This window comes from Pipistrellus kuhlii, unplaced genomic scaffold, assembly GCF_014108245.1.
Source record: "Pipistrellus kuhlii isolate mPipKuh1 unplaced genomic scaffold, mPipKuh1.p scaffold_m20_p_16, whole genome shotgun sequence".
Taxonomy (NCBI): Eukaryota; Metazoa; Chordata; class Mammalia; order Chiroptera; family Vespertilionidae; genus Pipistrellus; species Pipistrellus kuhlii.
The window spans coordinates 9,817,503-9,843,011 of record NW_023425471.1 but is presented as its reverse complement, the minus strand read 5'-3'; the positions used below and the strand labels follow the sequence as shown (position 1 = coordinate 9,843,011).

General features: G+C 46.7%; 1 protein-coding gene across 1 annotated transcript; it reads right to left on the bottom strand.

Moving 5' to 3' along the window:
* Positions 1-324: 324 nt before the first annotated feature.
* Positions 325-5,119, bottom strand: LOC118720160 (transcription factor SPT20 homolog). The gene is made up of 3 exons (XM_036440085.1): positions 3,085-5,119; positions 2,851-2,998; positions 325-463 (listed from the first exon to the last, which is right to left on the bottom strand). Exons 1-3 carry the CDS (start codon positions 5,117-5,119, stop codon positions 325-327), a joined length of 2,322 nt encoding a protein of 773 aa, XP_036295978.1.
* Positions 5,120-25,509: the final 20,390 nt, after the last annotated feature.

Genomic DNA, 25,509 nt, shown 5'->3' with positions numbered 1-25,509 from the left:
CACAGCCAGTGAAGAGCCTAAAAGGGACCTTGCAGTAAGCACCAACGCTGGTGGGATCATTAGAAGGACACACAGGATGCAAAGACCACAAAAGGTTCTCTGAAGCAAAACTAAATTTATTTGCTTGACTGGAAGGCACAAACAGCAAAAGGAAAGAAGTACGGCAAATCTGGGGAGAGTCTGAGTTCCGGTCTCTGGTGGGTTCCCACGGCCGAGGGTAAACGCTTCTTTGTAGTTGGCCATCGCACTGGGTCATTCTTCAGAGTGCGGCACCACGGTTGAAGATGTCCAGGGTGGGCTGCATGAGCTCCCACGGGCACAGTGTCACTCAGATGACAGTTGAGGTGTCTGAAGTCGATCAAAAATCTTTCCTAACGGGATCCGTAGCACATCGGCACGGCTGGCTTCATCGAGTAAGACCCCTTCACGCATCTCTTTGGGAACTGTCAGACCCAATGTCCTTCTTGCGGTTAAGGCAAAACATACCCGTGTACTTAGAAAAATGAATTTCATGTGGACAGGTTGCCCTTCAGGTTGTAACAAGGCAAAACATGAGAGACACACAAAACCAGTACACGATGTTCAAAGTGACATTACACACGACGGCCAATAGGTGGGAGCGACCCAAATGCACACCAATGCGGAATGGGTACGTGGATGTGGCACGTTCAGAGAACCAGACATCACTCAGACACGGAAAGGAATCAGGCACGAACACATGTTACAGCGTGGGTGAACCTCAGAAACGTTATGCCAAGGAAAAGCGGCCAGATACGAGTCACACACTGCGACTCCGTTCCTAGGAAGCATCTAGAAAGGGAAGTCCGCCCAGACACAAGGCAAACTGGTGGTTACTGGGGCTGGGAGGGGGATGGGAGCCTAGTGCTTCAGGGCTACAGAGAGCTTTGGGGTGATGAGAAGTTTTCCCAACAGGGATGGCGGCAGCAAACCCTACACTAGTAGATGCCACTGAATTCACTGAATTCTACACTTCACACGCGTTGTTTCTTACGCGAATTACATCTCAATAAAAAGAAAGGGGGGAAAAACAGAAAAGTTGAGCCGTCTTTGGAGGCGCATTGAAGGCTCCCAGAGGCAGAAAAGAGGTGAGGGAGACTGTGGAGCAATGGCTCAGCGAGCCGGGGGGGAGGGGGTGAGAAGGGGGCCAGGTTCCGCCTCAGACTCTAACAAGGCCCCCAAACAGGGCCACGAACAAGGCCGCAAAAATGTGAAAGGCAGCCCAGCCCGTGTGGCTCAGTGGTAGAGCATCTAGCCACAAATCAAGAGTTCGCCAGTTCAGTACCCAGTCATACTGGGCTGCAGGCTGGATCCCCAGTGGGGGCCGTACAGGAGGCCATCAGTTTTGCCTCTCATGAATGTTTCTCTCTTTTCCTCTCTCTCTAAAATCAATAAAAACATATTGTTTTAAAACTTGAAAGATAAACAAATAAAACTCATTCCAAATGGTTACCTATGTGCTTTTCTGCAATAAGCTACACTTCTAAAACTAGAAACGACTGCAGAAAGGGAGAAAACACGGCATCCAGAAATGCCCTTTCCCAGGCCTGCTTGCAGGAGAGCTGGGCTGTGTGGGGCGCCTGGGGCACAGAGCCTTCCAGAGGCCCAGACACGCCCCGCCCGCCGCTCTGCCGGGACCCCTCTGCACACTGGGAGGTCTCCCGTGGCCTCCACACAGGGCGACAAACATCGTTTTTAGTCGTTCCAACACAGTCATTCCAACACTCTTAATAAACACACTGTAACCACCGATTCGCATACACTGCGGCGCCAAAACCATTTGAACTAAATAAGCAAATATAAAGTACATTCTGCAGAAAGATTCTAACATTTCATAGGTCCCTTCAGTCTATACCATGTCCAGTGAAACCAATTGAAAGGCTGGGCCCTCCTGTCGCCCACTAAGGCACGGACAGACATCAGACTCAGTGCTGGAAGCCAGCCAGAAGGCAGTCCCCGTGTGCTTGCCCTCCCGGGAGGCGTCCACAGCACTGGACTCGGAAATGGAAGGAACGAGCTGCTGCCAGGACAGGCATCTGTGCTCAGGGAGGGCCCGGCCACCTGGACGAGATGAGTCAATGGCAGGGACCTGTTGCCCAACAGGCAACTCTCAAGTGCTTCAGAGGGCACATTTCATGTGATGTGCTTAACGCAGCGAACAGTTAAAAACCACTCATCTTAAATTAATATAACGTAATCAGCATTGTACAGTTAATTGATTCAGAAAACCAGAGGCTTCGGGAGGTTAACCTGAGCCAGGTGTGGATTTCATACACTTTAGAAGTTTAGAACATTAAAATCGAAATCACTATGACAGTGGCAGCAACCAAAACAATAATGCAAGCAAAACAATCCCGGGTTATTAAATCACTCCCACTTCTATGTAAAAGCCACGGGGTTGTGCTTCAGTATAAACTTTGAATGGCTAAAATGGAAAATACTCACACAATAAAATACACCAGCCAAGCTGGCATGGCTCGGGGGTTGAGCTTTGACCTATGAAGTGGAAGGTCATGGGTCAATTGCCAGTCAGAGCACATGCTTGGGTTTCGGGCATAATCCCCAGGGTGGGGCTTGCAGAATGCAGCGGATCAGTGATTCTCTCTCATCATTGATGTCTCTCTTTTTCCCCCGCTGCCTTCCTCTCTGAAATCAACATAAACATATTTAAATGAATAACCTGGAAAGCAACAAAATCTCAGAACTCACTTTGGTGGATGCTCTTCGGGTTTCCAACTGAGAGACCACAACGCAGGACTCAGCATCGGGGGGTGCCGGGCAGGCCTCCTTTCTCTTTGCCCTTGGCCTGGCCGGCTGCCTGCTGGCCCCCACCTGGCTGAGCTGGTGGCACAGATGCCGTCCCCTCCGCCTTCGAGAGCGGCACGACCTGCCACTGCACCGGCTTGGACTGTGGCAGCTGCTGGAAGGCGGACGGCAGCTGGACCAGCCGCTGCCCAGGCCTTGTCTGGCCGGAGCCAGGCTGGGACAGCGGAGCTTGCTGGGGCTGCAGGACGCCTCCTACTCCGTTGAGGTTGATGACAGCAGCAGCCTGCTGGGCGGGCGGACCTTTGGGGGAACTGCTGGGAGCCTGCGCCCTGGAAACCTGCCTCGCCTGCTGCCGAAGACGAGAAGCGGGGGGCTGTGCAGGTGGCGGCTGTGCCACCAAGTGGCAGAGCAGCTGCTGCGGCTGCTGGGCCTGCTGCAGGATGGTGGAAATGTCCGAGCCCTCAGGGACCCAGAGCACCTGGCTGGGCTTGAGACTGGACATGTTTCCCAGCACGTACTGCACGCCGCCTGAGGGGGCAGCCTGGGGGGCGGCCGGCCCTGCGTTCTGGGGCTGGCCTCCGGAGGGCAGGCTGCTGGGCTTTGCCCCTGAAGCAGCCCTGGCCCCGCGAGAGGAGGCCTGAGCGGGGTTGTGCTCTCTCACCACAGTCTGGACGATGCGGACGGGGCCGATCAGCTGAACGACCTTGGGGTCAAAAGCGCTGTGCTTGACCTGGATGAACGGGGTTATGCGGGATGCTCTGGCAGAAGACACAGTGGCTGCAGGAAGTGTGCGGACTCGCTTCCCTTGCGCAGAAGATTTCTTGGGAAGACGTGATGGCTGACAGGCAGGGGCAGGAGATGGAAGCGCTCGAACCCTGGGGGGCTGCTGTGAAGGCAGAGGCTTACCCGAGGAGCTCTTCCCTGAGCTGCAGGGACGACTGAGGGCTGGAGGTGTGCGCTGGCCTTCCTTGCCCGGTGCTGCGGACGGAGTGGACACGGCCTGCGGCTGCTCTGCTACTCTCCCCGGACAAAGCTGGCTGAGACGGGTGAAGCCACGGGAGCCCCGTGGCACCCTGACTGGACGTTTGTCCCTCTTCTTCACCAATCTCTTGGACTGTCTGGCTGCTTTGGCAGCACCAGGCTTGGACTTAGACATGCGACTATAGGAATGGTCATTTATGAAGGACAGGAGGTGAGACATCCGGCTCCCACATCTGACATTTTCACGGGGCCTTTGCCCAGAGATAAATGGATCGTTCAGAGACTTCATGACGGTCGGCTTTGTTGCCGGAGATAGCTTGCCAGCTTCACGTCCAAATAGAAAATCATCCTGTGCCTCCAGGTCTGGCCAGGTAATTGAGTGAGCATCGTCATATTTGAAAGGCCAATCTTCTGCAGCGTATTTTTCCACATCGAAATCAGAAGGGGACACCAAGCCAAAGGGTAGCTGTTCCCACATACCTACCAAATATCCGTCTTTGATAATGCCAAGGTCATCCAGCCGATCTGCTTGACTTTCTTCGCTTTTCTGGTCAGGAGCCCGTGCCTTTAGCTCAGGAGGGGGTGGGCTGTGAGACACCTCCGGCTGCGGGTCCAGGGAGGCTGCAGAACAATCCTGGAGGCTCCTTTTCATTGGGGGAGCGTTCATCTTTTGCTTGTTGTAGAGCAGCTGATTTTCAATGCAGGCTACTGACAGAGAAGGGTCGAGGCACAGCGGCTCCGCGGTAGCTAAGATCAGCTGACTCTCAAGCGAAAGTCTGTCTTCCTGGGTCCAGATCTGGCCATCGCTGGTTATGGACTGCACATCGGAAGCTAACGTCTGCATCGTTGGGCGTAAGAGAACGTGCCTGCTCCGGAAAGCACTGCAGTCCGAGTGCGTGCACCGTCTGTAGTCCCGCACCTCGGTGATGACACACCCGCTCTGAAAGATGTCCACCTGAGACTTTTCCAGGACGTCCACCAGATCAGGGGACAGCACCTCTGCATCCAGGTACTGAAGGAAGTCGCTCTCCTGGTAAGGCAGCAGCACGGTCTCCAAATACGCTTCCGTCTGGACCCTGAGCACCAGCGAGTACTCCTTCTCGCCCGGGAGCAGGTTGACCAGCAAACAGGGCGGGGACTCCCTCTTGACCAGCTTCTCCAGCAAGTGCACGTTGCGCATCAGCTCCTCCGGGCCCTCGGGCTCCCGCCCGCACTCCTCCACGTAGATGTCGTACAGCTTCTCCTGCAGGGATTTGCCCTCAGCGGAGGCGGCTTTCCTCTTGGGAGGCCTCTGCTGGGCGCCCTCAATGACCCGGCCCGCGCGGTCCACAGCTCGCTCTAGCGCCCTCTGCATGGTGACACGAAGCGGGGGCCTGAGAGGAGAGAGCGCGTAAGTACAATATAATAAGAGCGCTGTGGCTCGCTCACCAGTCCGTCTGCAATGTCGTCTGCAGTGTCCATGTATCGCTTTGCAAATGTTGCGACTCGAGTGAGCAGCGCCCGGCTTCCCCTCACAACGGACACGAGAAACCCCCGCTTCCCCGCCCCGAAGGCCGTGGCCCTGAGCGCGCCCCCCTCGTCCGCCAGCAACGCAGAAAGGACTTACGATCGATCGGGGCCGCCTGTCCGTGCAGCAGCCGCCTGAAGCCGCACCTCACTCACCGAGCCTCGAGGTCTGCAGCCTGGGCCGGAAGTGGGGGCGCCCTCTCTCTTTTTCGTGCTCCAGGGCTGGCGGGTCTCGGATGCGCATGCATGCTCTGCCTGGCTTGCGCGCTGGCGCCCTCTGCAGGCCACGGTCCCGCAGCATCCTCCTGGCGCCTGCTGCCACCCCCAGGGGGCGCCAGGCCCAGCCCCGCGCTTCCTGTGGTGGCGCCACCACACTTTCCCCTGGACAGCCAGGCCTGGAGCCCCCTGGTTTGTGCGGTCACCCCCAAAAGCAGGCACCCCAGAGCAGAAGCAGCAGGCACACAAATACATACGTGTTGGGCACGCTTTAAGTACTCCCCGATGTCTGCGGCTAAGCGCTTGGGGACAGTGGTGCAGGTGCGTTGCTTTTCGCTAGAAGCACTTGGTCAGGGGTCTGTCCCCGTTATTGCAATCTCTTGTCATCCGTGGCAGGGCTGTTCCTCGTGTCCCCAGGTTTCACACACGCCAAGGGGTTGGGTCCACAGCTATGGGTCCTGCAGACGTGGAGGCTTTGGGGCAAGCAATGGAATTCAATGAGTCATAGCAGTCTCCCGCCTAGTGGCATTCATACAGATTGTGGCTCCTTACACATAAGTACTTACTCCCTCCTCCCCACATATTACATAACGACATTCTGTTATTTATTTATTTTTAAGTATGTGGTAGCCCTAACCGGTCTGGTTCAGTGGATAGAGCGTCGGCCTGCAGACTAAAGGGTCCCAGATTCGATTCAGGTCAAGGGCATGTGTCTTGGTTGTGGGCGTATCCCCAGTGGGGTGTGTGTAAGAGGCAGCTGATCAATGATTTTCTCTCATCGATGTTTCTAACTCTCTATCCCTCTCCCTTCCTCTCTGTAAAAAATCATATATATATATATATATATATATATATATATATATATATATATATAAAAGTATGTGACAGGTATATTATACTGTCCATGAATTACAGTGCAGGATTAAACTATTTCTTTTATTTCTTGATTTGCATCTGAGCGGGTGGAGAACTGTTGTTCCAGGTGATGGCAGCTAATTTAATTGATTGCTGTAAGTGTAGACCTGAGCTACAGTCCTAATGGTGGATTTAGATGGTATGGAGTCTTAGAGAATTATTGCGACATTGTTTTCCATTACCTCTGTTACTTTGAAATCTGCCAGCCTTCTTGGGCAGCTTTTTAAAAGAACCTCTTGATGCTTACATGTAGACAGAATGAGAAAATTATATGTGCAATGAAGTCTCACAAATGAGAAGAATCCCAGACAATTTGGTACAACTCCCGAATTACAGACTACTATAAAATAAATGTGCTTTTCCATCAATAGCAATGATGATAATTATATACATCGTAGATACCGTTTATTGAAATAGGATTAAAAACTCCTCCACTAGGAGTTCCTTAAAGATGACCTTCGTTTGGGAATAGACAAGAATAATTTTCTTCTGGCATATCAATTGTCTTTGAGCAAATGTGCACTTGTGGAGTACCTCAATGGGGCTTGAAATCAGTTGAGTTTCTTAACTCTTTCAAACATCTTTCCCTGCCTCTTTCTTCCCGTCTACATGCTCCAACTTAGGCGAAGCATAAGACTGCATAGCTGAATCATATTTTGCTATCCAATAATCTATAATAAATATCCAACTGTAATAAAGCCCCGATTACTGAGGTCAACATGAGCTCTGCCCCTCATTCCAAGCGCTGCCTTATTCTTCCAACTTGAAGAGATGAACTTAGTTCCGGCCTGACTCTTGCAGGCTCCTCACCAGCCAGGATCCTTTTCACCTTCTGTCCCCATGAACTTGCTGAGCGTTGGGTCCGGAAAAGGCCATTCTGTAACCATATTCCATGTAGGCAGAGACGCTCGTTAGAATGGCAAAGCTCTGCTTCTTGTTGGTCTGAACTAGACATTTTGTTGGATTGGAAGTGGCACAGTGGCCCTGTGTTGGAGTCAGGTTATCCTCCTAAACCTTAAAGAAGTCCAAGACTTCTGCTGGCTGCTCCTAACTGGCAGACTGGACTTTCTGGCTTCTTAGCATGGCACAGGAGGAAGGCCGGGCGTAGTGTGAGCCACGTTGCCGAAGGGAGCCTAGAGCAACAGCATGTAGGAGACAGCCACTCCCCGGGTTGTGCGAGTCCCGGGTCAGGGCCTTAGATGCTTCACTTGCCTCACGTTGCCCAGCCCTGCAACTAGGCCTCTTGCTGTCTGGGCCTGCCTCCGTCCCAGCCTCATCTCTCTCTCTCGTGTTTCTATGCTCTGAACATAGTCAGCGTGCTATGTGCTCTGATTGTTACATAGCTTACATTTTTCAGGTAGCCATGCCTCATAAACACCTATATCCCAGGTTTTTTACCACATGCAATACCAGACAAACCAAGTGCATCCTCCTAAAAGCAATCCATAGATAAAGACTCTCCCACTTGTTAATGCTATTAGTGTGTTCGCCAGCAGGTCTGTCATTAGCATGTGTACAAGGACATCTGATTGGCTCCCTTTTCTTTCCTTCCCAGTATGCCCTTCAGTAGAAGGAGAGACTGGGTTACAATCTTCTCTTACCCCCTTCTCCCCAGATTCCAAGGGACAAGAATGGGAGACAGCCTGTCTTCTGTGGCCATTTACGGCTGTCCTGATTGTGGAAGCTCTGGAGCCCTAGGAGAAATGTGGGTTTTCAAGTTGGACGTACGGACAAATGACGCAACCACTGAAGCTCAAATCTCATTCTTTCCCCTTTCCATGTTACACTAAAGAAGTCATTACATCTTAGTCATTTCATCTGAGGAATGGAAACATTATCTACCTCACTGGTTTATTGTTATGACTACATGAGTATGTGTATCCTATATAATAAAATCCTAATATGCTAAGTGTCTGACCATTCATTTGACCGTTCGACCGTTCGACCATTTGACCAGTCACTATCACACACACTGACTACCAGGGGGCAGATGCACCAAACGGTAGGTTAGCTTGCTGTTGGGGTCTGGCCGATTGGGACTTGGTGAGATGGGCCAGATATGCCCTGAAGCCCTCTTTTGGCCCCTCCCCAGCCCCAGTCATGCACGGGTGGGGTTCCTTGGCCTGGCCTGTGCCTTCTCGCAATCTAGGGCCCTTCAGGGGATGTCAGAGAGCCAGTTTCAGCCCAATCCCTGCAGGCCAGTATATATAAACTAATTTCAGAGAGGAAAGGAGAGGGAGAGGGAGAGGGAGGGAGGGAGGGAGGGAGGGAGGGAGGGAGGGAGAGAGAGGGAGAGAGAGAGAGAGAGAGAGAGAGAGAGAGAGAGAGAGAGAGAGAGAGAGAGAGAAGATGAGAGAGAATCATTGATTGGCTGCCTCCTGCATGCCCCACACTGGGGATTGAACCTGAAATCCAGGTATATGCCCTAACTGGGAATCGAATCATGATCTCCTATTTCATAGGTTGACACTCAACCAATGACCCACACCAGCCAGGCTGACTACATGAGTCTTTTGTGTGAAAAACTTCTTAAACGGTAACAAGCTGTGTCTAGGTACTGTATTATTGCTATAATCAGTGAATGTCTGCAGCCTTCTATTTGGGTGCTCATTTGTGACTTGTTCTGAAGTTGGTAGCTCTGAGTTCTGATTACAAGGCCTATTAGTTGTCAAAGGTCTGTCAGCATCATGGCATCCTGGATGACAGGAATCCTTTGGTTTGAAAACATAACCTGGATCCTGAATCCACTTTTACAACACCACTTTTTCGTTATATTTCTTCTCACTGTCTACAATTATGTATTTGTATAAATATAATACTATTTAACACTATTAAGTATTTACTACCTGCTAAGTACTTTTCTATGCACCTTAAGTGTGATATCCCATTTAACCCTCCTCTCCCAACAATCCAATGAGGTCATTATTTTTAATGATAGATTTTATTACAGAAATAAAGTTGTATATGTTCAAAATGGTATGCTCTGTTTCAAGAAATTAGTACTAGATTGTGAGAAATTTCTCATGTTACAGTTGCCATGATTAACTTTCAAAATTTGTCAGACTTTTAGCCTGTCTTCAATTTTTCATAGGGATAAACGAAAATATAAAGAAAATATTTGTGCATAAAAATTCTACTTACCTAAATCTTTCAACTTTGTTCGTGTAGTTTTTTTCTCCTAACGTTGTTGTTGTTGATAATCCTCTCTAGAGGATATTTTTCCTTTGATTTTTAGCGAGTAGATAAAGGGGGAGAGACAGAGAGAAACATCAATGTGAGGGAGACACATCGATTGGTTGCTTCCTGCATGTGCTCTGACCAGGACCAGGGATAGAGCCTGCAACCAAGGTTCATTCCCTTGACCAGAATGAAACCAGGAACCTTTCAGTCCACAAGCTGATGCTCTATCCACCCAGCCAAATTGGCCAGGGTTCCCCTAACTTTTTATGGAAATGTTACATACATATAGTAAAGTTCATGTGAATGTTCAGCCTAATGAATTTTCACAAAGTGAACACAGTCATATAACCAGTACCCAAATCAAGAAATAAATATTACCTGAACTTCAAAACCCCCATCATGTCTGCTTCCAGCAATCACACCATCACCTTCTACAAAGGGGAACTTCTATGCTAACTTCATGATTTCATTTTGCCTGTTTTTGAACTTGATGTTTAGCTTTTTTTCATTCAATGTGTGTGGTTCCAGTTGGTTCATCTCCAAGAAGATAAGTACACTATTGTTATTAACCCTACTTAATAGATTAGCAAACTGAGTCACAGAGATGTTAAGCTAACTTTCTCAGAATCACACACTAGCAAGTGGCACAGCTGGATTTTGAACCCAAGACTCCATTCCATTAACCAATTTTCTATACTGCTCTTCATTGTTATTTACTTAACGTCTATCTCCTCCACTATAGTGTAAGCTCCATTTTGACCCAGCACCTAGCATCTAGCATATCCCAGATGATAAATAAATATTTCCTGAGTGAATGAGGAATGAATGAATATCAGATAGGTCTGCTTCTACAATTCAGTGTTTTTGTCTAGGGCCGTGGTCGGCAAACTGTGACTCGTCAGCCACATTTGGCTCTTTGGCCCCTTGAGTATGGCTCTTCCACAAAATACCACGGCTGGGCGAGTCTATTTTGACGAAATGGCGTTAGAAGAAGTTTAAGTTTAAAAAATTTGGCTCTCAAAAGAAATGTCAATCATTGTACTGTTGATATTTGGCTTTGTTGACTAATGAGTTTGCCGACCACTGGTCTAGGTTACTAGAAATGCATCAGAAGGCTCTGTATCTTCCTTTTGTTCTTCTTGATTATGGCTATCTCCTTTAGTTTTATATAAATGCTAACATTTAATATATAAACATGTTCCAAATAGTATATCTTGTAAATATAAAGATACTAGGGACCCAGTGCACAAATTTGTGCACCTTGAAAGGAACTGTGGGCCACGAGGCTGTGGTGGGCACAGGGGCAGGTCTCAGCCCATCCTCTGTGCCCCTACTAGCACCTCATGCCCCAGCCCCCAGTCCCCTGTCTGCCAGCAGCCCTGCCACCTGTGGTCACTGCCCCCTATTACCCATTTGGCCACAGTGCCATGTTGAAGAAAGATTTACTTCTGTGTCTAGACTCTGGAGAGTTCCTGGGCCTCATCTTCTCCTCCCATGTGAGGGAGACACAAGGGTAATGCCATTTGGCCACTGCTCTAGGAGTTGGAATGACCTGTTCATGAGCTCCTGCAAGTCTCAGTGCAGTTTAGAAATGATTATCGCGCTCTTAACCCTCAGCTTCCTGTGCAAAATGGCGATGCTCATACACAGTTGATCCCCTGAGGCAAGAAGAAAATCCTGCCTGTTTGCAACAATATGAATGGACCTGAGGGCGCTATAATAAGAGAGTTAGGTCAGTCAGAGAAGGACAAGTACCACATAGTCTCACTTACACGTGAAATCTAAACCCCCCCCCCCCCAAAAAAAGAAAGAAACTCACAGAAAAAGAGATCAGATTTGTGGTTATCAGAGGCAGGGCAGGGAGGGGGTGGGGAAAGAGGGGATTGGAGGAAGGTGGTAAAAAGTACCTGGGATATAATGGACAATATGGCGACTACAGTGAACAGGGAGCTGGACTTTCCCACTCTTATACTTGTCTGTCCCTGGCTCTTTCTAGCTCTTCAAAGCAGTTGCAATAACCTAAGAGCAGTTTTACAAAACGTCACAGATACCCATTAGAAGCAAAAGCGCACAGAAGCCAGGAGCATGTAGAAACTGTAAATGGGACGCAAGGGGATCAAAGCGTATCCACCTCAGAAGGTGATGGGCCCTAGCAGAGGCTAACCCTGGAGGGTAAGGGGTGGGTCTTTCCTACAATGGAGTGAAAACTGTATATTGAACAAACTTGAAGAAGGGGCTCTTCCTCTCTCCAGAAGGCACAGATAGGAGTGGGCCTGGAAGCAAGGCCAAGAACTGGGATGTGGCCTGGCCGCAGTAGCTCAGTGGTTGAGTGTCAACCTATGAACCAGGAGGTCACAGTTCGATTCCTGGTCAGGGCATATGCCCGGGTTATGGGCTCGAATCCCCGATCATTCAGGAGGCAGCCAATAAATGATTCTCTCTCATCATTGATGTTTCTCTCTCTCTCCCTTCCTCACTGAAATCAATAAAGATACTTAAAAAAAAAAAAAAAGAAAAGAAAAAGAACTGGGATGTGCCTTCGAACAGACCCCACTCTCCTCAATGAAGTGTTTAATGTCCTCCGTTCTTTTCTTTTAGACTGTGATAGGAGTCATATTTAGCACCCAGGTAAAAGCATTTTTTGTCTTATGCCATTAAGTTATTCCCAACTGGCCGGTAAAGTCTTAAACACATTCTCACCTGCTGTTGTGGGGAAATGGAAGGTAGGCCAGTACAAGGAGTGTGGCCCACCCCAGATCACCCTACCCTCCTCCATGATAGCAGTGTCACATGGAGGAAGACTGGCTGCAGATCATGGTGACCCAGAGCAGGAGCTGGAGCTGATGAATCAGCAATTGTGCCAAGTAGATGACTCTGGAGCAGATAGATGACAAACCCCTTTTCTCCGAGTATAATAGAAAAAAGTAACCTTTGATGAGAGTAAAGAGAAGCTAACTTGGGTTACATTTAAAGTGTCACACCTGATGTAAGAGGTTTTTACAAGAGATGACACCATCATACCTTGCCCTTATAAGGGCCATATTGTTATCAAAATGACAATGGTACAAGGCATAGACTCTCTGAGACAGATGAAGAGATAATGAACAATATTTCCAGGAAAAAAAATGTAGGCCTGGAGTTATATCTAGCTTTTATATCTCGCAAAACTAAAAACTAAAATTATCATCTTTTCTTATACAACTGTAATTTGGTATTAGACAGTTTTATATACTTAGTAGCATTAGTCAGCCTTATTAAAACAGATCTGATGGTATAATTTTTTCTTTTAAAAATATTTTAAGATTTTACTCTTTTCAAAATGTAAGGATGACAGAATAGGAGGTACTATATAGTAACTTCTTTGAGTAAAGTAAAATAGTGAGCTTGAATATACATATAATTTAATATGTAAATATATTATATAAATATTAAATTTATATAAATATCACAATTATATATAACAAAAGATCATTTTCCCTTATCTATATATATAAAACCTTAATATGTAAATAGACTGAACAGTGGAACAACCAAACAACGGGTCTCTATGACGTGCACTGACCACCAGGAGACATGCATGCAACATGGCAGGCATTAGGAGCAGGAGGCAGAGTGTGGAACATGGCGGGCAGCAGCTGCAACAGGATGGTGGATCAGGTGAGTGGGGGCACCAAACCAAGGCAGGCACTGGTTGCTGTAATTGGGGCGAGCATCTGGTAGTTACTGAAAATTCTTTGCTCCCACGTGTCATGGTCCTACCCTCCCCCCCCCCACTCAGCACCCATACCTGCTGCTGGCCCCTGCCCCAATTGCTCAGCACCATCAGCAGGTGCTGCAGCTGCTAGCCCTGATCACCCCTCAGGGCTTCTCCATCTCCCTCTGCTCCTGAGGGGCGATCAGGGCAGCAGCAGCTGCTGCTCATACCCACTGACAGTTCCAGCCCCAATTGTTCCCTGCTGTCAACAGTTGCAAGCAGGGCCAGCTCCATCAGCACGTGGGAGCAGCAGCAGCAGCAGCAGGAGCAGGGCTGCTGGCAGACAGGGGACTGGGGGCTGGGGCATGAGGTGCTAGGTAGGGGCACAGAGGATGAGCTAAGACCTGCACCTGTGCCCACCACAGCCTCGTGGCCTACAGTTCCTTTCAAGTTGCACAAATTCGTGCACTGGGCCCCTAGTATCTTTATATTTACAAGATATACTGTTTAGACCATGTTTATATATTAAATGTTAGCATTTATATAAAACTATAATATATACACCAATACATACAAGTATAATTTAATTTTTCTGAGCACCAAGCATACTTTTCGTTTTCTGAGCTACACTGGGTAATTCTTTTCTTTTTTTTTTTAATATATTTTATTGATTTTTTACAGAGAGGAAGGGAGAGAGATAGAGAGCCAGAAACGTCAATGAGAGAGAAACATCGACCAGCTGCCTCTTGCACACCCCCTACCGGGGATGTGCCCGCAACCAACGTACATGCCCCTGACCAGAATCGAACCCAGGACCCTTCAGTCTGTAGACCGACGCTCTACCACTGAGCCAAACCGGTTTCGGCTACACTGGGTAATTCTTATAAAACCAGGCAATCTATGGACTGTTTTCAATATTAGTGTTGTGAATAATGAAAAAGGTCTTTAGTTTTAACTGTTGTCCTTGGAGATTTTCTAAGTGGTAACATGAACCCACTCTCCGACCATAGCAGGTATAGCATAGTGGATGTAACTGAGTCTTTGAATGCTGATGCCAATCTGGCTTTGCTTCCAGATCCTGACCTTCCATGTTATCTGCATAAGTCGTCTCCTGGATATGAATATATTTTGGACCTGTTCATTTTCTTGTGATTTTCCTCTCTCTAGTGTTTTGAGGGTCTACTAATTGAGGATATGATGGACTATACGCCTCATCTGAATAAGTGCTTCACCTTGGGGGGAAAAAGTAGTAAGGAGCAGAAAGTGATTCCTAAAGTCCTTGCTAGAATATCTGCCATCCTAGCTAATAAAGACAGAATGTTAAAATTTACCATAACTCCATGACAAAGATGGCAGCGCCCACAGCCAAAAAGGAAGGACTATGCAAATTTGTGTGACAAGGTGAGAGGCGGAAAGGCAGCTCTGGGCCAGAGTGAAGGCAGTGCCAGCAGCCAGGGGAAAGAAGGCCTATTATTGGCCAAAATTTCATGCATTGGGCCTCTAGTTTTTTAAAAAATATATTTTATTGATTTTTTACAGAGAGGAAGGGAGAGAGAGAGAGAGCGCTAGAAACGTCAATGAGAGAGAAACATTGACCAGCTGCCTCTTGCACACCCCCTACTGGGGATGTGCCCGCAACCAATGTACATGCCCTTGACCGGAATTGAACCTGGGACCTTTCAGTCCGCAGACCGACGCTCTACCACTGAGCCAAACCGGCTTCAGCTGGGCCTCTAGTTTTTAATATAAATGTTAGGAAACCCATAGGTTTCGAGGCAGCACATTTTTTTTTTTAAATGTATCTTTTATTGAAAGTATTATAGATGTCCCTTTTGTTTGTTTTTTGTCCCATTGACCCCCTCAACTCCATACCTGCCCCCTCCCAGGCCTTTGCCAGTCTATTGTGCTCATGGGCTATGTATCTATGCAAGTAAGTTCCCCCCTACCCCGCCTTCCCTCTGAAATTTGTCAGTCTGTTCCATGTTTCTATGTCTCTGGATCTATTTTGTTCATCAGTTTATTTTGTTCATTAAGTGCCACACATGAGTGAGATCATGTGATACTTATCTTTCTCTGACTGGCTTATTTCATTTAGCCTAATACTCTCCAGGTCCATCAATACTGATGCAAATGTAAGTATCTTCTTTTTCAGAGCTATGTAGTAAGTATCCCATTGTGTAAATGTACCACAGCTTTTTATCCACTCATCTGCTGATGGGCACTTGGGCTGTTTCCAGATCTTAGCTATTGTAAATTGTACTGCTATGAACATAGGTGTGCATATATACTTTCTGATTGGTGTTAATGAAGAAATAAGCAAATCAGACTACATAAAAATAAAAAGCTTCTGCAAAGTAAAATAAATCATCAACAAAATGAAAAGAGCCCACTGCATGGGAGAACATATTTGCTAATGATATATTTGATAAGGGTCTACTTTCCAAAGTATATAAAAGACTTCTACAACTCAACGAAAGGAAGACAGAAAACCCAATTTAAAAATGGGCTTAGTGGATAGAGTATCAGCCTGTGGACTGAAGGGTCCCAGGTTTGATTCTAGTCAAGGGCATGTACCTTGGCTGCGGGCACATCCCCAGTGGAGGTATGGAGGCGCGTGCACAGAGACGGCTGGCAACTGAGTACACGGTTGTCTTTTTCAAGCAGGAGGGAGACAAAAGCTCCTGACTGCACCGAACTCCAGTTCCAGACAAGACTCTGGGGACCCAGACTCATTAGGGGAGAAACTTGACTGGCAACAGGCAAAACTCGAGGGTGGCTTTCTCTCAGAGGTGCTTGCAGTGATTATCAAGAGACACTGAGACTGGGGCGGGGGGGGGGGGGGGAGGTCATCTTAGGGCAGGGCTGATGGGAAGCCATTGCTGTTTGCTCCGCCTTGAGACCCTGTCCCACGAAGTCATTGCTGTTTGCTCTGTCCTGAGGCTCTGCCCCATCCAAGCTGAGTGCAGAGGCTTTTGCATATGAATGGCCTGATCCTTTTAATTCTAAACTTACCTAACAATCTGCAGCTGAGTCAGGGAGACCCAGAACATCCAAAAGAAGGCCCAAAGCCCTGCAGCAGCTTGCATTGCTTCATAGCAGGGCCTCACTGAGCACCTCCAAAACCCGAACAAAGAAGAGGAATCTGCAGATCTCTCTGTAGCTCCTGTTGGCAGAGGCTAATTTAGCACCTCCTTGGAGATCCAAGAGCCAGTGTACCCAGGGATCAGAGTAGGAGCATCCAGATTACAACTCCGCAGATCCATAAGGGACACACTCAGTAAGCAGACTCAGTGAGCACCAAAGTCCCACTGAAACAAGTCTTGCCTCATAAGGGTGTCTCCAGCACAGAAATTCTCCCATCATAGACACAGCTAATCCTTACAGCCAATTGGCCTGGAGGTCAATTCCTCCCAGTGATACCAACAACAATCAAGGCTTAAGTACAATAAGACTGTGCACAGCCCACAAAGGGTGCACCAAGAGAGTCCACCTCAGGTAACTGGGGAGGCTGAGTCACTGGGCCATATAGGACACATACCACACAAAGCCATTCTATCAACACAGGGAAGCAGGCAAAACATGGAGACATAGAAACAGGTCACAAATGAAATAAATGGAGGAAAGCAAACTACTGGATATAGAGTTCAAAACCACTGTTAGAAGGTTTTTCAAGAATTTTCTAGAAAAGGACAATAAATTTAGTGAGACTGTTGAGGATATGAAAAAGGACCAACTAAAAATTAAGCATACAGTGACTGAAGTAAATAATATACAGAGATCCAACAGCAGACTAGAGGATAGCAAGAATCAAGTCAAAGATTTGAAATACAAAGAAGCAAAAAAAACAACAACACCCAAGTGGAAAAGAAAAAAGAATCCAAATATATGAAGATGGTGTAAGGAGCCTCTGGGACAATTTCAAGCGTACTAAGATCTGAATTATGGGGGTGCCAGAAGAAGACAGAGAGCAAGATATTGAAAACCTATTTGAAGAAATAATGACAGAAAACTTCCCCCACCTGATGAAAGAAATAGACTTACAAGTCCAGGAAGCACACAGAACCCCAAACAAAAGGAATCCAAAGAGGACCACACCAAGACACATCATAATTACAATGCCAAGAGCAAAAGACAAAGAGAATATTAAAAGCAGTACGAGAAAAACAGCTAGTTACCTACAAAGGAGCACCCACATGACTGTCAGCTGATTTCTCAACACAAACTATGCAGACCAGATGGGAGTGGCAAGAAATATTCTGTGATGAATAGCAAGAACCTACAACCAAGATTACTCTCAAATAAAGAGCTTCACAGATAAGAGAAAGCGAAAAGAGTTCACCAAACCAGTATTTTATGAAATGCTGAAAGATATTCTTTAAGAAGAGGAAGAAGAAGAAAAAGGTAAAGATAAAATTATGAACAACAAATACACACCTATAAACAAGTGAATCTAAAAATCAAGTGAATAAAAAAATCTGATGAACATAATAAACTGGTGAATATAATAGAATTGGGGGCATAGAAAGGGAGTGAACTGACAATTCTTGGGGGAAAGGAGTGTGGGGGTGTGGGAAGAGACTGGATAAAAATTGTATACCTATAGATGAGAACAATGCGGGGGTAAGGGCAGAGGATGGGGTGGGAACTGGGTGGAGGGGAGCTATGGGGGGGAGAAGAGGAACAATTGTAATAATCTGAATAATAAAGATTTATTTTTAAAAAAGATGAGTGGATAAAAAAGCTGTGGTACATTTACACAATGGAATACTACGCGGTTGTAAAAAAGAAGGAACTCTTACCTTCTGTAACAGCATGGATGGGCCTAGAGAGTACAGTGCTAAGTGAAATAAGCCAGTGAAAGAAAGACAAGTATCACATGATCTCACTCATATGTGGAATCTAATGAACAAAATAAACTGACGAACAAAATAGATCCAGAAACATGGATACATGAAACAGACTGACAGCTGTTAGAGGGGAGGGTGTTGGGGAACAGGATGAAAGAAAGTTAAAGAATTAAAAATCATATATATAGCCCTAGCTGGTTTGGCTCATTGGGTAGTGTCCATCCTGGCTTCCATTCTGGTCAAGGGCCTATGTCTTGGTTGCAGGCTCCTCCCCAGCTCAGGCCCTGGTCAGGGCATGTGCAGGAGGCAACCAATGCATGTATTTCTCTCACATCAATGTTTCTCTCTGTCTTTACCTGTCTCTTCTACTCTTCCTAAAAATCAATGGAAAAATATCCTTGGGTGAGGATTAACCAAAAAAACAAACATATACAGAACACATAGACAGACAACATTGTGATTATAGCCAGAGGGGAATGGGGTGAGGGCTAGGCAGAGGTGGGCAAAGTGAGGGGAAATGGGGAAAGAGACTTTGCTTGGGGCAATAGCTGCACAATGTAGTATACAGATAATGTTTTATTGAGTTGTACACTTGAAACCTATGTGGTTTTGTGAAAGAATGTCACCACCAAATAAATTCAATAAAACAGTAAAAGAAGTTACTCTTTCTTTTCAAACTCTTCATTAGTTCTCTACTGTCCCCAAGAAGTAAAATATAAGGGTTCTGAAGCAATTCTGAGGGTAGTGGTGAAGAAAAAAATGGCTAACCTTTAATGAGTTCCCACTTTGTACAGGCATTGTTCTATGGACATGGTTTATATAGACAACATCACTTAAACTTCAAAACAACTAAATGAAGTAGGTGTCATCATCACCACCACCACCATCCCAATCTATATATTTAAGCCTAAGTGACCATTATGACTGGTAGCTATGATGCACACTGACACAAGGGGGCAGATGCTCATTGCAGGAGCTGCCCCTGGTGCTCAGTGTGCTCCTACAGCCAACCTCCCATGGTCAGCCAACCTCCTACAGTTCCCCCTGCCCCACCCCCAGCAGGCAGGCCAAATGGGCTCTGATCAGGACTGGGCAAGACATCACAATTGGCCCCTATCGCCGGCCAGGCTGAGGGACCCCAACTGTGCACAACTTTGTGCACTGGGCCTCTAGTCTATAAATAAAAAACATAAAAAATAACTTACTTAAGGTTGCACAGATAATTAGTGGAATTAGGGTTTAGGCAAAGGAATCTGTAGAAATTGACAAGGTGATTCTAAAATGTGTATGGAAAGACTAAAGAAATTTGGATAGCCAATATTACTATGCAAAAGAAGAACAAAGTTGGAACTTTATTACTACCTGATTTCAAAACTTATTATATAGCTACAGATATTAATATAGAGTGCCATTTGTACAAAGATAGACAAACAGATCAGTGGATCAGAATTCAGAGCCCAGAAATAAGGCTTCACATATATGATCAATCAATTTTTCACAGAGGTGTAAAGGCAATTCAATGGAGAAAGGACAGTCTTTTCAACAAGAGATGCTGGAACACTTGGGCATCCATGTGCAAAAATTGAATCTTGATGTCTACTTCATATCTTATACAAAAATGAACTAAAAGTGGACAACCTTAAAACTTCCAGAAGAAAACATAGCAGAATATTTTGTGACTTTGGGTTGGGCAACAATTTCTTACATATGACACCAAAAGCACAACCCAGTAAAGAAAAAAGTGATAAATTGGACTTCATCAATATTATAAGATTCTGTTCTTTGAAAAGACACTGGTAGGAGAATGAAAAGAAAAGCTAAAGATGAGGGAGAAATATTTTCCAAACACATATTCCTAAATGACATATTCAGATCATATCAATGAATCTCAACCTCAATAATAAGAAAACTGCCCAATAAAAATAGACAAAATATTTAAAAAGACATGTCAACAAACATATGTGGATGGAAAAATGAACTCATAAAAAGATATTCAACATCACTAGTAATTAGGGAAATATAAATGAAAACCACAATGAGGTATGCTAGACAACTATTAGGATGATTCAAAACAAAACAAACCTGACAATACTAAGTGATGGCAAGAATGTGGAGCCACTAGGACTCTAAATGCTACTGTTTGGAAATATAAAAAAGGGTACAGCCACTTTCAAAATAGTTTCTTATAAAGTTAAACATTACCTACCACATGATTCAATATTGTACCACATAGGTATTTACCAAAGTGAAATGAAAACTTATAGTCACAGAATATCTTGTATACAAATATTTACATCAACCTTGTAAATTGAATTAATTGCAAGATAATTAACCTAAAACTGAAAACAACACAAATATCTTTCAGCTGTTAAATGGATAAACAAATTCTGACATCAATACAAGAGAATACTATGCAACAATGAAAGAAACAAACTAATAATGCATGAAACAACATGGATGAATCTTACATGCATATATGTGATGGAATCCAGTCACAAAAGCTAAATGATTTACAATTGCATTTATATAACACTAGAGGCCTGGTGCACAAAAATCATGCACTGGGGTGGCAGGGCGCGGGGGAGAGAGACTCTCAGCCTGGCCTGTACCCTCCTGCAGTCCTGGAGACCTCAGGTGATGCAGTCTGGAACCCCTAGTTCCTTACCGCCTGCCTACTCACTGCTCCTTACCACTCAGCTCACTGCTCCTTAGCGCTGCCACGGAGGCAGGAGAGGCTCCTGCCACCACTGCTGTGCTCACCAGCCGTGAGCCCAGCTTCTGGCTGAGCAGTGCTCCCCCTGTGGAGGCACACTGACCATCAGGGGACAGCTCCTGCATTGAGTGTCTGCCCTCTGGTGGTCAGTGCACATCATAGCACCAGTTGTTCTGGTCGTTCTGCCATAATGGTCACTTAGGCTTTTATTATATAGATTCTAGAAAAAGCAATCTATAGTCCCAGAAAACAAATCAATGGTTGCCCAGGACACTAGGTGGGGAAGAAATTGATGACAAATAAGCATGAGAGCATTTTTTGCATGCTGGAATAGTTCTATCTCTTGATTATGATGGTGACTGTGCAATTGACAACATTTTTCAAAATTCACAGAGCTATACACTGGAAAAGGTAAATTATACTCTATGCATATTATACGTAATTAAAAATTTCATGCTCAACCTCCATGAATATGGAACAAAACAGTTTACTATTGCAAAGTAGGTTAATTATCTTGCAATTAATCCAATTCTTATCTTCATCTTGTATACCTTAGTCTGGCCCTGAGTTTTCCCTGCATATGCAGCTATGTCAAGCTGCTGCAGGGAAGGGAAGGAGTTGGAACCCGCATAATTAGCAAAGGCTCTAAGGACAGTGTGTATTCAGAGTAATTAAAAAAACTGATCTTGTATAGGATCAGGCAATTAGGGAGCTCAAGTGAAGAGAATGGCTTAGCCATGATGAGCCAGGCCAACTAACGCACACTGGAATACAAGCCCAGCTGGGTTCAGAGCCTCACCAGTGCACCTGTACCTCAGGACTCCTATAGCCATGGAGCCCTCCCAGGGGGAAGAAAGCAGTGGGTCAGAGCCTCCACTTTTGACTGTGTGGGCTTTAATAGCTGACAAAAAAGTCACATGAATTTGGTCATTTCACTAGGATAGAGTACAATTTCACTTTTCCATATGTTCAGATATATTACATGGCACATTTCGCTATATCATTAAGAATGATGCCCGGCCAATGTTGCTCAGTTGTTGAGCATCAGCCTCTGAACCAGAAGGTCATGGTTTGATTCCTGACCAGTAGGGGTCGTGCAGGAGGAAGACAATCAATGATTCACTCTCATCATTGATGTTTCTATTTCTCTCTCCCTCTCCCTTACTCTCTGAAATCAATAAAAATACACATTTAAAAAAATAAATAAATAGCCCTTTTGGCTGGAGGGTCATCATGAGAGACAAAATTGCGGGTTCAATCTCTGGTCAGGACACATATAAGAAGCAACCAATGAATGCATAAATGAGTAGAACAGAAAATTAATGTCTCTCTCTCTCTCTCTTTCTCAAATCAAAATCAATTAATCAATAAAAATTTTTAACAAAAATCAATGGCCCTTGCCAGTTTGGTTCAGTGGAGAGAGTGTTGGCCTGCAGACCAACAGAACCCAGATTCAATTCTGATCAAGGGCACATATTCAGTTGCAGGCTCCTCCCCAGCCCGGGCCCTGATAAGGGCAGGTGCAGGAGGCAACCAATCTAAGTGTTTCTCTCACATTGATATTTCTCTCTGTCTTATCCTCTCTCTTCCACTCTCTAAAAATCAATAGAAAAAACCCTCGGGTGAGGAATAAAGAATAATAATAATAATAATGAGGAGGAGGAGGAGGAGGAGGAGGAGGAGGAGGAGGAGGAGGAGAAGGAGGAGGAGGAGGAGGAAAGAAGGCTGACTTCTCCCACTTCCCTTCAGTCATAGGTGCAGCAGATGCTGCCAGTGCCCTACCCATCTCCCTGTGCCCTTGCCATTCTATACAAATGGACAGTCTTACTGCCAACAATTGTGACTCTGTATGAGGGCATTTGGGGCCACATCAGCATGGGTGGCTCTCGTACATGGCAACACAGAATGACAGGGAGTAATGCCCCCAGGACTGTCCTCGGCCAATCAGAGGGCAGGGAATGAAGAAGCGCCTGAGCTGCACTGCCTCTGAGCTAAAACAACTTGAGGCTTGTTCTGGCCTGTCTCCCAGAGGCCCCCGGCAGGCAGACTTCAAAGCAGCAGAGGTCATGGAGAACGTTGCTTCATACATTCTCCCCCAGCAGGGACCAGGGGTTCACAGCAGTCTCCAGCTGTGGCCTTGTACTGTCTTCTTCCCATCCCTGACGCAGCCCCCATGGCCCTCAGCAGCACTGCTGCAGGTGGCCCCCCAAGCGACCTGCACTCACATCACCTTCTCAGGGGCCACCTCTGGGGAAACCCAACCTCAGGCACAACCCACGCAACAACTGAAGAGCCAGCACATCCCCTGACACAGTGGGCACATGCGCCTGTCTCCTAAGTGACAAGCACGCTGGGATGGCAACTAAGAAGCACACCCCTGGTTTACAGAGCAGGGAGTTGAACTGTTCTCGTCCAGGGCCATTTGCCCCCGGGGGTCACCTGGCAGATTCAGACCATTTTGGTGATCACAACTGGCATTTAGTGGGCAAGGCCAGGATGCCATAAACACGCCACAGTGTGGAGAACCGCTTCCACAGCAAATGTCAACAGTGACATGGTTCAGAAAGGCGGGCACCTGCAGCCCCAGAGTCAGAAGACCTGGCTGAGTCAGAAGACCTAGCTCTGGGTGCTGCTCTCCCACTAAAGAGGGGATGAAATATTTCCTTCATGACGTGCTTATGAGTCTTAAGTTGAGGTAACCGGAGTGTGGAGTCAATTACTTCTTCAACCTAGAATGCCAACCTCAGACCACGCAGTAACCCAGTTGGTGACCAAACGGACATGGAACCCATATTATTATTGCCCTCAGAGAATCCAGGGCTGTGTGTGGAGAAAGCACGCAAACACTCAATGCCTTTCCAATGTGAAGCCTGGCTCTAACAGGGCACGAGGTAGGGGTGCTTGGCAGGAGAGCACAGAGAAGGAGGCATGCTTCCTGGAAGTCAGGAAGGGATAGTTGAGGTGCTAGATGGGGATTGGCAGGTGACTAAGCAGACAGGGCCCTCTCAGCAGAGGAAATAGGCTTTTGCAAGAGCCCTGACAGAGTGGGTCTGTCTGAGGAATGCTGACTATGTTCAGAGCATCCTATCTAATAAAGAGGGAATATGCTAATTGACCGTCACTCCTTCACAAGTTGGTGGTGCCCACAGCCAATAAGGAAGGAATATGGTAATCGACTGTCACACCCTCAAAGATGGCAGTGCCCATGGCCACAATATGGCAGTGCCCAGTCTTCTCAGCTCCGCCGGGATGGCAGGCACACAGCACAGCCAGGTGAGCCCCCAGGTGAATCAGGCTGCTCCACACATCTGCCTCTTGAGTCCCCCAGTCCCCCTAGCCCACCAGCCACACAGGGCCAGCCTGAGGTACAGGCAAGCCATGAATGGCGGCTGCCTACCCAATGTCCAAGGCATAGGCAAGCCACATATTTTGGCTGCCCATCTGCCCAGTGCTGGCCTGACGCTTGCCTGCACCTTGGATGGTGGGTGTCCGGCCTCCCCCAGGGCCAATTGAGGATCTGGTAACCAGGGCCAGCCGAAGCTTGTGCTGCCAGAAGTGACAGCAACAGAGGTGTGATGGAGGTCTCCTTCCCCTGATCGCCAAGTTGCCTCCTGCCCCTGAGGGCTCCCAGACTGTGAGAGGCGGCAGGATGAGCTGAGGGACCCCTCCTTCAGTGCATGAATTTTCATGCACCAGGCCTTTAGTAGAAACATGAAAGAGAGAAATGAGGCTGGGGCGGAGGCAGGCCCAGGCAGCAAGAGGCCTAGTTGCAGGGCTGGGCAACGTGAGGCAAGTGAAGCATCTAAGGCCCTGACCCGGGACTCGCACAACCCGGGGAGTGGCTGTCTCCTACATGCTGTTGCTCTAGGCTCCCTTCGGCAACGTGGCTCACACTACGCCCGGTCTTCCTCCTGTGCCATGGTAAGAAGCCAGAAAGTCCAGTCTGCCAGTTAGGAGCAGCCAGCAGAAGTCTTGGACTTCTTTAAGGTTTAGGAGGATAACCTGACTCCAACACAGGGCCACTGTGCCACTTCCAATCCAACAAAATGTCTAGTTCAGACCAACAAGAAGCAGAGCTTTGCCATTCTAACGAGCGTCTCTGCCTACATGGAATATGGTTACAGAATGGCCTTTTCCGGACCCAACGCTCAGCAAGTTCATGGGGACAGAAGGTGAAAAGGATCCTGGCTGGTGAGGAGCCTGCAAGAGTCAGGCCGGAACTAAGTTCATCTCTTCAAGTTGGAAGAATAAGGCAGCGCTTGGAATGAGGGGCAGAGCTCATGTTGACCTCAGTAATCGGGGCTTTATTACAGTTGGATATTTATTATAGATTATTGGATAGCAAAATATGATTCAGCTATGCAGTCTTATGCTTCGCCTAAGTTGGAGCATGTAGACGGGAAGAAAGAGGCAGGGAAAGATGTTTGAAAGAGTTAAGAAACTCAACTGATTTCAAGCCCCATTGAGGTACTCCACAAGTGCACATTTGCTCAAAGACAATTGATATGCCAGAAGAAAATTATTCTTGTCTATTCCCAAATGAAGGTCATCTTTAAGGAACTCCTAGTGGAGGAGTTTTTAATCCTATTTCAATAAACGGTATCTACGATGTATATAATTATCATCATTGCTATTGATGGAAAAGCACATTTATTTTATAGTAGTCTGTAATT